The 13,686-nt window shown below is 40.0% G+C and overlaps 1 protein-coding gene across 3 annotated transcripts in view; it reads right to left on the minus strand.

Moving 5' to 3' along the window:
* IQCA1 (IQ motif containing with AAA domain 1) overlaps window positions 1-13,686 on the minus strand; it is a 180,527-nt gene that overhangs the window by 136,281 nt on the left and 30,560 nt on the right. For all 3 annotated transcript variants that reach the window (XR_002479595.2, XM_021676891.2, XM_021676890.2), the window contains exon 6: window positions 3,073-3,278. Coding sequence is in view for 2 of the 3 variants with exons in the window: in XM_021676891.2 (XP_021532566.2) it covers window positions 3,073-3,278 (206 nt within the window). In the remaining variant the exon portion in view is untranslated. The remainder of the gene's footprint in view (window positions 1-3,072; window positions 3,279-13,686) is intronic.

Raw genomic sequence — 13,686 nt, forward strand, 5'->3', positions numbered from 1 at the left:
TAATCCCAGCACTTTGGGAGGCTGAGGTGGGCAGATAACTTAAGGTCAGGAGTTTGAGAACAGTGTGGCTAACATGGTGAAACCTCATCTCTACTAAAAATACAAAATTATCCAGATGTGGTGGTGCGCACTTGTAATCCCAGCTACTCGGGAGGCTGAGGCAGAAGAATCGCTTAAACCAGGATGGCAGAGGTTGCAGTGAGCCAAGATCACACCACTGCACTCCAGCCTGGGTGACACAGTGAGAATCTGCCTCAAAAAACTAAAAATGAAACCCAGCAGGGCATGAAACAGGGTGTGCCCGGCACTCTGCCTCAGCTGCCAGATTGTTGGTGTGAGGATATGGAATTTCCTTTTACAGTCAGATGCAGTAAGGAGAAGAAGAAGGGGGCAATATTCTTGAGAGAAAGAGACATTTGAATTGGCTTCAAATTTGCCCATGAGATAGTTAATCTGAAAGAAACCACTTTAAACCAGAAGAGACAGGGTCACCTATAACTGGCAAATGCAAGTCTTTACCCCCTACTTTAAAAATTATTTATTTTCCTTTTCACTGTGACCATTTTTTGGTGAAGATGCAAGTCTTATGCCATGAGCAGGAGTGGGAGTCTGAGAACGTTGGTAGCGATTGGAAAACTGGGTTTTGGTATTCTGGATAACAGAAGAACATGCTATTTTTAAGAATGAAAGCACTTCCTTTTTGCTGACATACTACCATTACTGTGTTATATTCCTAACAGTTTTGTGGTGGTCTGAGTGATATACAATAAACTGATCATATTTCAAGGATAGAATTGTAGACGTTGTGACAAATGTATACTCTCATGAAACCATCCCCAGAAAGCAAGGAGGAAAGTGATGGAGAAGGGAGGGATAAGTGCACAGCGATGCCTTCTGCTCAATTAACACCTGCCCTGTCTCCATTCATCATCATCAGTAAAGAATTTATACAACACCAAACTCCTCATTTTAAATACCCATATCCCATTTTGCTATAAAATATCTCTGATAAATAAGACATGGAAAGAAAACCTCACAAATGTAATCAATTTTGCATTTTAAAATTGTGTTTGTAGGAAACAATGGAACTCTCAGTCAAAAGCATGTCATTGCTATGCCAAACATTCATAAAGAAACTGTGATATGAAATTGAAGTATTATTGAGGAGATAGTGCATCAGGATCCCATGCAAAGTTAAGATTAGAAGTTTATAGTAGTTCAGATTTTTGTAAATCACTGTAAAAGCAATTGATATGTATTAGATATCTATTGCTGCATAACAAGTTACTCCGAGCCTTAGCAGCTTGAAACAGCAAACACGTATCTCATCACAGTTTCTGTGAGTAGGGAACCAGATGTGGCTTAGCTGTGTACCTCTGCTTCAAGGTCTCTCACAAGGCTGCCACCAAAATGCTGGTGGGGACTGTGGTCTCATCTGATGGCTCACCTGGGTCGAGGGGATCCACTTCCAAGTTCATGCCTATGGTTGCTGGCCGCATTTAGTTTTCAGGCTGCTGGAGGGGGGCCCTCAGCTTCCTACAGCTAACGCCTGGGAGCCTCTCCCTGCTCCCTGCCACATGGGCTGCTCCACTGGGCAGCTGACACCATGGTGGCTGACTCCTCTGAGCCAGCAAGGGAGAGAAGGCAAGTGAGAGAGCAGGCAAGGTGAGCAGGATGAAGGTGATATCCCATCACGTTAGCTGTATCCTTGTCTTTGGAAGTGAGTTACTAGGTATAGGTCACAGTCCAGGGGGGGATCACTGGAGGCCAGCTTAGAGGCTGCCTGCCACAGATATCTTTTAATAGAATCTTTTGAAAGTTTGTTTTTTCTGTTGCCAATATTTAAATTCTCTGGTCCTGATGAGCTAACCAGAGTTGGTGTCAGAGCATCTTGAGACCCGATGTGATATGGTGTAATATCCCATCAAGAAAACAGATGGCCAAGTCTGCCTTCTATGGTTCCTGGGACTGATCACAACATTCTGCCCTCTTTTCTTCCCTTCTTGAAATAAAATTGATTTTAAAAACTCTTCTAATCAGGTTACCAACAAAGCGTTCTGCTGTGTAGAAAAATGCTCTAATGAATACCGTTTAAAAACTGTCTTTGGTAAACAAGTTTTAACTCATTTAACATATCATTTACGTGCATTAAAGAAGAACCTTAAATATGAATAGGCCCAGAGCCTCATTCCCAAAACTACCTATCTACCCGTCTGATAAAGTTTGGATGCCCCTTCCAAATCTCATGTTGAAATATCATCCCCAGTGTTGGAGTTGGGGGCTGGTGGGAGGTGTCTGGGTCATGGGAGCTGATTCCTCCTGGCTTGGTGCTGTCCTTGCTATAGTGAGTGAGTTCTTGTGAGATCTGGTTGCTTAAAAGTGTGTGGCACCCTTCTCCACTGCCAACCCTGCATGCTCTCTTTTGCTCCTGCTCTTACCATTTGACATGCCTGCTCCTGCATCACCTTCTGCCACGAGTTAAAGCTCCCTGATGCAAACAGAAGCAGATAACCAGCACCATGCTTCCTGTAAAGCTTATAGAGCCTTGAGCCAACTAAGTTTCTTTTCTTTACAAATTATTCAGCCTCAGATATTTCTTTATAGCAATGCAAGAACCACCTAACATACCATCATTTCAAGGAGACCTGGTGGCCAGGTGTCAAGTCCCAGGAATCAACAGCTGCCTCAAAGGATTACGAAAGAGAAGGACCATAATCCAGAATTTCAAGCTTCTTACAAGGAGAGAGGCTGTCTAAATGCCAGATGGGAAGGTTGTTGCTGGGTCCCCTGGCTTTTGGACAGACCTGGCCTGTGAAGTTCTGCCATCCTGGGTCTATGTCATATACCCATGATATTCCAATCCATGGGGTCACAGAGGCATTATGTGGACCATTTTTCCATATTTTAAAAATAAATTTCTGAATTCTTAGTCTTGGCATTTCACTTTTCTAAAACGAAGATGAGAAACCTCATGACTCTACATCAATATGCTTCTGTGCTTAAAAACATAACAATAACCTCAGTCACTAAAGATAGACTGTCTGGATATACCACGATGTAGCTCATGTTCACCTGCATTCGATGAACCAATGGCGGATCTGATCTTGAAGGTTCTCCTTGATATCCAGGCCTTCCATCAACTTCAGGTCATTCTTGATGGTAACCAGGGCCTCCCTGTAGTCCTCTTCATGCTTTATCTGAACCTCGTTCCGTAGGCGATCTACCTTTTCAGCCTGTATTACTGTAGCACTGACTTCATTAAAGAGAGGAGGTGGAGTCTGAAAATACACAAAAACAAAAAGGTTCGAGGTTATAAAAGTTACAGAGCTGGTAAAAATAAAATTAGAAACTAATCAAATGTGTCAATATCTTCCATGTTGTCCTTGAAAAGGCAAATAAGAAATACAAACATCTAGAGGAAGCACAGTTAACTGACTGTATTCACTCAGTGTATTTAACCCAAAGTCCCTGATGTAATGCTTAATGTTCCTTTGTTTTGAAATTTTAAGAGGTTTCTCTCCTGTCAACAACATAGATCTGGATTTTAAAAACACTCAATCTGAGAATTACAGAAATGAAAAGTTTTATTCATTATATAGAAGAAACATTTGGAGCTAATCTTGTCATCTTAGGTGTTTTATTAAACACACTTTCTTGGTTTTTTTTGTTTCCTTTCCTACCTTCTGTTGGATTTATGGAGTTAGCTTTGTTCATTCTTGTCATGCAGTGGTTTAAAAATTATATGTCTTATTTTAATCTTCTACTGGTTATTCTTAAAATTTCAACCTGTTACTTAACACCTATATTTCCATCTTTGTCTAGAATTTATCATTATCTAGAGCTTCTTTGAACAAGTCTAGGACCTATGCATGTGTTCACTTTTCTTCCCACAACCTCTCATTTTAAAATATCATAGACTGTAATTAACTTTGAAAAGCAGCATATGTTTCCAATTAACTATGAGATGTCCTAGTTTCTCTGCTTACCCTTTGCATTAGTCCATTTTTGCACTGCTATAAAAGAATACTGGAGTCTGGGTAATTTATAAGGAAAATAAATTATTTTGGCTCACAGTTCTGCAGGCCGTATGAGAAGCATGGTGCCAGCATCTGCTTGGCTTCCGGTGAGACCTCAGGAAGCTTACAATCATGGCGGAAGGTGACAGGGTGCCAGTGCCTCATGTGGTGAAACAGAGCAAGAAAGAAAGAAGGGGAGGTCCCAGACTTGTATAAACAACCAGATCTTGCGTGAACTGAGAGAGAATTCACTTATCACCAAGGGGATGGTGCTAAGCCATTTATGAGAGATCTGCCCCCATGATCTATCACCTCCCACTGGGTTCTAACTCCAACACTGGGAATCACATTTCAACATGAGATTTGGAGGGGACAAACATCTAAACCATATCACCCTTGTTCTTGTTTCTTGTATTCAGTTTCATTTTGCTGAAGTATGTCCTTGAGTGTAACTTTCAGAATGAATAGGTACAGCCATAAATATTATAAGGACTTGCATTTCTAAAGATGTCTTCATTTGGTCCCTCCCACTTAATGGCATTTTGGTAGTTCCCTTAAGGAATACTACTTCTAATATGTAGAGTTTTCAATGCCTATTTGCAAATTGAATTGTTGTTCCTTTGTAAATAAGCCGTTTCCCTCCCTGAAAGTGTTTATAATGATTTAGAGTTTTGAAATGCTTTAGAGTTTATAATGCTTAGAGTTTTGAAAGTTCATCAAAATGTATCTAGGTGTAGGCATTTCTTCATTCATTGTATTCTCCTTTGGTAGGTCTATTCAATATAAATAATTGTCTTTAACTCTTCAAGTGTTCATTTTATTATTTCTTTTTCTCCTTTTCTTTGTCTGCAAAAAACATTAGATAAATACCATACCACCAGATTGATCTTTCCTGACTCTGAGCTTTTATATTTTCTATTTTCCTTTTGCCTACTTGCACTAGGTGATAGTGCAAATAGGAGAAAAAGATCACCGTTATAGTGCAAATAGGAGATTTCTTTAGCTTTATTTTCCAGAACGAATTTGACTTTTAGTTATGTCTATCGTTTGGATTTTTAAAAGTTTGGAGTGGTTATTGTTATTGTTTTAATTTTTGGCATGCTTTTATTTTCCCAGAATTGTTTCTTATTTTATACTTGCTCCTTTCTTATTTTTTGTAGTCACTATGGAGAAATTTTTTTACATGCATCGTATCTTCAAATATCTCTGAATATACTAGTGAGTTATTTTTTCCAAGTTCTTTTTTTTTCCTTGAAATTCTGGAGACCTTAAAAAATATAGATTCCTAGTTCCATGACACAACCAAAAAATTAGTTTTGGAAAACCTTCAGGCGACTCTAATAATTACCCAGGTTTGGGAAACACTGTGCTAGAGCCGGGTGTGGCAACCCGAAGCTGATGAGTCAATCCTGGCCCACTGCGTATTTCTGTACATAAAGTTTTATTGAAAGTTTATTGTCACAACCATTAATTTATGTATTGTTTATGGCTACTCTCACAATAAAATGACAACGTTCATGTTCTGACAGAAATTTCGTGGCTTGCAAAACTTAAAATGATGATGATGATGACCACAATGAAGAAGATGAAGAAAGGAAAGGAGGAAGAAAGAGAGGAGGAAAAGGAGAAGGATGAGGAGGAGGGGAAGAAGGAGGAGGAGTTGCTTAGCAGAGGACTCAAAGAAGAAAATGCAAGTATCACTTCCTGAGCTTCTACAGAACATTACTCATTGTATAGAAATAGTCTCTTAAAACTTACAAGAACACCCAAGCCAAGGCAGGTATTATTATTATTATTTATTTATTCATTTACTTATTTTTTGAGACTGAGTCTCGCTCTGTCACCAGGCTGTAGTGCAATGGCGGATTTTGGCTCACTGCAGCTTCTGCTTCCCAGGTTCAAGTGATTCCCCAGCCTCAGCCTCCTGAGTAGCTGGAACTACAGGTGCATGCCACCACTACTGGCTAATTATTTTTGTATTTTAGTAGAGACCGGGTTTCATCATGTTGGCCAGGATGGTCTTGATCTCCTGACCTCGTGATCCACCCACCTTGGCCTCCCTAAGTGCTGGGATTACAGACGTGAGCCACAGCGCCTAGCCATATTATCATACAAAATATGAAACCAGAGATGCTAATTAACTTTCCCAAATTCACACAGCTGGCAAATGGCAGAGGCAGGAAACATTACTTAGTTTATCTGATCCAAAACCTTGCTCTGGGATGTTGGGACAATGTACAGGATTCAGTCTTGGCTATCTCTGCGATTTTGTGCAAGGTACTGAATCCCCTAAAGCTCAGTTTCCTTCCCTTTAATCCAGGAATAGCACTAGGCTGTGAAGATTGAATAGGACTCTCTGTAAAGCCCTGCTACGGAGCCTGGCATTGAGGGAATGCTGTGGTTGCTATTGTGATTGTTGTCATTAGGCCAGGATGCACCAACAGCTAAGTGGGTGAAACCCAGGAATACTAGGGAGTTCTGGAGTAAAGAAACATCCAGGTGTAAGACAACATTAAAGCCCACTTTGAAAGCTGTGAAACAAGAATATGACAAAATTCAAGACCCTATTTACAAAAGACATTAGCAAAGCTACACATTTAACTCAATACTTGAAAAAAATCATCTTAAAGATTCAATTCATGTCATAAAATGAAATAAATTTCAAATGAATTAGTTAAATGTAACACTCATGTACACACACACATGCACACAATCTCTGAGGAATACCTATGAAACTCTGGAGGTGGGAGGGATTTCACAATGAAGATATCGTTAGGACACAGTGTCCACTCACTCCATAAAGTCAGTGAAAATAGAAAAGGAAATCACATGTATCATACTTTGTAAAAATATGCATTCTCAGCAAACTGACACAAGAACAGAAAGCCAAACACCGCATGTTCTCACTCATAGGTGGTTGTTGAACAGTGAGAACACGTGGACTCAGGGAGAGGAGCATCACACACTGGGGGCAGTTGTGGGGGGTTAGGGGAGAGACAGCGGGGGGTGGGGAGGGAGGGGACGGTGGGGAGGGATAACTTGGGGAGAAATGCCAGATATAGTATGCACCTAAAGTCAAATAAACAAATTAAAAAAAAAATCCTAAGGAGAAATTTGAGCTCATTTTCTAAGTTTAGTAAAATGAGAACATACAACTTTTCTTTTTTTTGAGACAAAGTCTCACTCTGTTGCCCAGGCTGGAGTACAATGGCACAATCTTGGCTCACTGCAACTTCTGCCTCCTGGGCTCAAGTGATCCTCCCACCTCAGCCTCCTACATAGCTGGGAGTACAGGTATGCACCACCGCAGCTGGCTAATTTTTTGTACTTTTTGTAGGTTGGGGTCTTGCCATGTTGCCCAGGCTGGTCTTGAACTCCTAGACTCAAGCAGCCCACCTGCCTCTACCTCCTAAAGTGCTTGGATCACAGGCGTGAACCACCGTGCCTGGCTGAGAACATACAACTTTTATGATTCAGGGAAAAAATCACCCTAAAAATCAATTCAAAAGTGAATATAGAATGAGAATTACAGAAGCATTTTAAAGAACAATATTAAGCACAAATGATCGAATTGCCTTAATACAGGTGCTCAAAAGCATGACTTTTCTTTATGTAATATATTTTGTGGCAAAACGGAACAGTAGGAATTTCCCTTATACAATCATTAAAAATATCCAATTCTTATGTCATCCAGGTAACGTTTTCATTCCTAGTGTTTACATCTTAAGAGTGTAAGACAGAGCCTAAATTCATAGAGAGACTTTAATCTCTCCAACAGCTAATTTAAAATTTGTTTTCATGGAGATGTTAAAATGGATCGCTGCAATAAACTACCCCATTTTTTGCCTCTGATGAAGGTGTAAAATTGTTTTGAAGTTTGCCTTAATAATGTCACAATTATCTACTGTATAATGTATCATCTGATGTTGCTTTTCCCCAAATTACGTTGTTCCTGTTGTTATTTGTAGGTTTTCTTCATAGACATATACATGGGTCTTTTCTCCTTTCATCCCTAAAAATGAGTGAATGAGCAGGTGACTCTAATTTGTGTCTTGTCAATAGCTCTATAAGTAGTGTCTGGCCGGGTGCTTTGGCTCACACCTGTAATCCCAGCACTTTGGGAGGCTGAGGCGGCTGAATTACCTGATGTCAGGAGTTCAAGATCATCCTGGCCAACAAGGTAAAACCCCATTTCTACAAAAAAAAAAAATACAAAAATTAGCTGGGCGTAGTGCTGGTTGCCTGTAATGCCAGCTACTTGAGAGGCTGAGGCAGGAGAACTGCTTGAACCTGACTGGTGAAGGTCGCAGTGAGCTGAGATCATGCTACTGCACTCCAGCCTGGGTGACAGAGTGAGATTCTGTCACAGACAGACAAACAAAAAACAAGTGTCCAACAAACTTCCTAATACTTCCACAATCCATGAGTGGAACAAAACGCTGAGCTGTCACGGATTTTCTTCATAGCCCCTTGGCATGGTACTCTGTGCTATGTATTCCTGTGCTGTATTTCTTTATTCACGTCCACATCTATTTTTATTTATTTATTTGTTTATTTATTTATTATTGTCGCCCAGGCTGGAGTGCAGTGGCACGATCTTGGCTCATGACAACCGCTGCCTCCTGGGTTCAAGCGATTCTCCTGCCTCAGCCTCCCGAGTAGCTGGGATTACAGGAGTGCACCTCTAAGCCTGGCTAATTTTTGTGGTTTTAGTAGAGATGGGGTTTCACCATGTTGGCCACACATCTATCTGAGGTAACAATGAAGACATGGCTATGCCATTGAACAGATGAGAAAACAGAGGTTCAGAACTCAGTAACTTTCCTGCCATTCTATGTTAATGAAGAAGCCAGCAATGAGGCTTCCCAGCTCTTTTAGTGCTGTGTTTCTCGTATTACACCATGCTGTGCTGTTAATATGTGTGTATTCATGCGTGTTTCTTGATATAGACTTTCTCTGACAAAAATACATTTGGGTCATTTGTGGCTCCTTTCTCTGGTTGCTTTTGAATTTAAAGGTTATAACATATTTAGGTCCCATGTTAATGAGCAGCTTTTCCTTTGGGCAAAAACATCTTTTCCTCTTTAGCAACTTTGGCCATATGGAATTCAAATTTGTTAACTCACTGCATAAACAGCAACTCATTTAAAAATAAATTACAAATATTAAAGGGAGATAGAGAACACGATAGTATACTATATATTGAAATACATCAGCTGTAGAATAATGCATCTTAATGAAGGCTTCCCATGTGAATAAACCATTATATTTACAAGCTTTCCATAGTTAATGACCCAGAACTGGATAACGAAACCTACATTTATAGCAAGGTCCTCTGTCAGCAAAAATATACATATTAATAATTGATGTTGCTGTAAAAATAGGACATAATGTGATGCCTCCTGAGTTTGTGGGGAAATAGGACTACATGGTCCATTAACTTAAAATGCTTATCTAATGTTTGATGGGCTTTGTCTTTAAAAATCCTTCTTCAAATTAGTAAGACAAAATGGACATTTGTCCAAATGAAAGTCTGTTCAATTTATCAGCTGCAAATATACTTGCAAATAAGTGATTGAATGCTGGTAACTTTCTGGGGCAGCTCGCTGTCTTGCCAGGGTGTGTTCTTCCTGGGGCTTTGTTGTTATCGAAGGCGAGAAGGCGAAGGAGCAGCCGGGGAAAGGGTAGACAGCTATCCCTAGCAAATGACCATCCCGTGAAATCCCTCGCCATCATCAATGCAGAGATTGATGAGCACCGCAGCCCCCCTGGACAGCTCAGTGTTCATTAGGAAGCACTTAGAGGCACGTGTTTGGTCAGATCATTGGGCCCGCCACATGCCCTGGCTCTAATTTTGCACATGGAAGATCTCACGCTATGGAATGCACCGCTCCTCAGTTGGTTCATTTCGAGATCATGCGAAGAGGGAGGTGCTCCTCAGTTTATTAAAATCAGCCATTTTGTTTCATCATTTCATTTCAGAGTAATGTATCTATATTTAGGTGTCTGTGTTTGTACAATATACCTACTCATAAAGATGAACCCAGCAGGGGAAGTGAAAAAAGATAGCGCAGGTAGCTAGAGCTGATGGTTTGCTTTTTCCCTCTGCTCAGAGTCAAGTTATGGCAAATCTTTATCTTAGATGCAACAATTTTAATGGGCACAAAACTATTAAAGATTAAAAAATGTTCTAGCCTGTTAAGCTTAATTTCGAAAAAAATTTTCAGTATATAAGAAATTTCTTTATTAGGAACTGGGTTAGAAGAGGTCCAGTTGTGCTTATAATTGATTAGTGGGGGACTCTGCATCTGCTGCTTTTGTGCACTACTTTCTTTAAAAACATATTAAAATAAACACTTTGATGGCATTTATGGTTTGCTAAGCACTATTTTAAGTGGTTGTAAAGTATTAACTCCCTTATTTCTCAACATAGCCTTATGCTACCAGATATCATTATCTTCATCTTATATATGAGAAAACTGAGGCACAGAGAAGTCAAGGAACTTGCCCAGGGTCACACAGCCAGGAAGTGGCTGGGGCTTTGGCCTGAGGCATCTAATTCTGGAGTCTCTGTTCTTACTCTCTGTGCTTTGCTGTCTCTCTCTGCTGATAGGTCTTCTCTGACCATACTTCTGTAAAAATTGTGCATTTGTCATTGTAATACTGCTGAACTGCCTTGCAAAGAGGTTGCACTATTTACTCTCCCTGCACAAGAAGGGTATGACAATGTCTGTGCTTCTACATCTTGCCAACACTGTAACGTAACTTTTTTGGTCTTTGCTAACTTAAATAGGTAAAAGGTGGCAATTTAAAAAGTATTTTTGAATGATGAATGATGTGAGCATCTAAACGCATGATTATAAGCTATGTAAGAAATTAACAGCTAACGCTTATGTAGTGCTTACTGCATGCTACTACTGCCAGACACTAGTTTAAATGCTCTACGGATGGCAGTTTCTTTAATACTTAACACAGATCTATGAGCTAGGAGTTATTACTACCTCCATTTTGCATCTATAGAAACTGTGGCACAGAGAGACCAAGGTGCCGGCCCAAGTTCACACAGCTAAGAAACAGTCAAACTGGAATCTGAACCCCGGTAGGTTGGCTCTAGGGTTCTTGACCTTAAGGGCTTTAATCTGCTGCGTGAGAGGACTTTGCATTGAGCCCTCATATTAGATAAGTAAAGGCAGATGTCCCGCCCTAGAATGTTGACAAAGGAGTCCTGGGCTCAGGGGACAAACAGGAGGGCAAGGAAGATCTTTCTTTTTGTCATTTTGTCTCTGATGGTCTGGAGACCTGAGACAAGAATAAAGCTGCATCCCAATATGAAGAAAAAACTAGAAGTAAAACCAGAGGCTCCTGAGCAACGAGATTGCAAAATTCCATGTAAGAGAAAAGAAAATGGTGACTTTTCCTTTGTTTCCCCACAGCCTCCCAAAGTGGACCTTGGAAACCACAGATTCTTCCAGATGTCCTAGAAATCCTAATCTCCTCACTCAGGTGTCTCACAGCCCTGCAGGCACAGCTGTACCAGGACACACTGCTCGTTGTGTCTGCAAACTTTTCCCTGGTGCAACAATACAGGCTGTGTGCATGGGCAGCACCAGTTTCGCCTCCACAATTCCCCCAGCAGCTAGCTATGGCAGCTGCAGATGAGATCTAAACCCTATGGGCTACTCCAAACTTGACAGTTATCATGTATTTTTGCTTTACAGGTATCATATTTTCAACTGACTTCATTTCCAATTCATCACTTCAGCAGTATATGACGGCAAAGACCAAGACATTTTGTAGTTTGAACTCAGCTGCACATGGATTTTACACAACGATTTACTTATTTTGAATATTTTGTGTTTTGTTGCAAGAAACGTTATAGTTCTCGACAGTTTTCCACTGTATGAAATCAGTCAGATATCATGACAACATACTATTATTTTTCAAGATAATTAACATCAGCTACCATTCCAAGATGGCGTATCCTATCCCAAGCTCCAGGCTCGACCATTTTCCTTCAGTCTGTCATAAGGGCCTCCTAACAGCATCTCTGTGACCTAGGTAGCACAATCCTGCCCTTACAGAAGAAGAAACTGAAGCTCGCTGGTGAGTATGCTACTCAAAATCCGTCCACTGGCACACTGCAGAGCTGGGCTTTGAGCCTAGCTCCGTCTGCCTGGGAAGCGCACGCTCCAGACTGCCCCCTCGACCCCATGCCTGGTTCTCCCTCAATGCGGGGGAGCAGGACTTCAAAGCTGGTGCCTGGAAACCCACACTCGTTTCCAAGGTGCTGCTTCCTTCCCAGGACATGTAGGGAGCAGCCCTTTTGCATTTAAAAAGTATAACAAAACAAAAACAAAGCCAAACAAAAACCCACAAATCACAGTGAATCTATTTTTTGAGAACAAATTTTTTAAATAAAAACAATCAAAGATCATCTGCAGCAAATATGTTGAATAACACACATGACCAAGCTGGACTATGTAGTTTCATCTCATTTTGAAATGAAAGTGTGGTCATCAAAGAGCGTTTCATTTAAGATTCTCTGCTCACTTTGGCTTTGACAGCAATTCCCAGAGAGGAACCCCATGTTCTGCAGGCAACAAAAGCACAGTCACGGTGTGCACAGAGCTTTCCCAGGTGGAGTCTCGGAAGAGGGCCATGCTCATTTGGGCTCCCAAGCTCATACTTGGGGTTAGTTGTTAATAAGAAAGAAATTTAATTTATTGGCCAAAAAATAATTTAGAATACAGCTTGCTTCATGTTAGAATGGGACGGTGAACAGGGTTTTACGTTGCCTTTAGGATTCAGTAGATGCGTTTAAAAGTGACTGGTCTTCCTCTTTAATAAGTGTTCCTCCAGTGTTCTTTATTATAATGCAAACGTGGATAGCTTCAGGGTAACATAAAATATATGATGGTCATGACTGTAGGACAAATTATTTCAAAGGGATCCGCTGAATGAAATGTATTACAATCATTAAGTTTCCTTCTGCTTGATCCACCCCATTGGCTCTGCCAATTAAAATAACTGCACATAAATTTTTAGAGTGCTATTTATTTTTCTTTGTAGATTTGAGAATATAAATACTTAAAATGGCAATATCCAAAAAAATAATTTATATGACAATGGTAAAAGAAATATTTGATCAGGAATTGAAGGCATGATGATGTCTCTTGCTCTAATTCTGGTTTCAGTTACTAAATAGTCACTCCTGGAAATGTGCCAAATATTTCTTGAAGATATAAATATGGTTTTGATAAGTCAGTGGTTTCTATGCTGGTATAATGCAATGAAATGGAATAACAAAAAAATAAATTTTAAAATGAGGAGGTAATATCTTAACCAGTGATATAAGGGAAAATATATTCAATTGCAAGCATTTCTTGGATTTAGGGAAATAGATTTTGGATTTTTAAAAACGGTTTTCAGCCAGTGAACAGAAGATAACATCCTTTTAAAAATTGAATCCATATATTTTTCGATGGTGTAAACTTTCAATAAAACACTTAATACCAAGTGAAGGCATACTCAAAAGAAAGCAAACCGAAGAAAGTCACATTTGAATACAAAACAGACATTATTCTCTTTATGCCAAACTGTGTATTGCTGAAAAAAATAATACAAACTTCATTCATGTGAGCTGAGTACATGTAAACGACAAAGTAACACT

The sequence above is a fragment of the Aotus nancymaae genome, unplaced genomic scaffold (genome assembly GCF_030222135.1).
Source record: "Aotus nancymaae isolate 86718 unplaced genomic scaffold, 86718_ANA_hifiasm-v0.15.2.pri h1tg000031l, whole genome shotgun sequence".
In the NCBI taxonomy this organism is placed as follows: Eukaryota; Metazoa; Chordata; class Mammalia; order Primates; family Aotidae; genus Aotus; species Aotus nancymaae.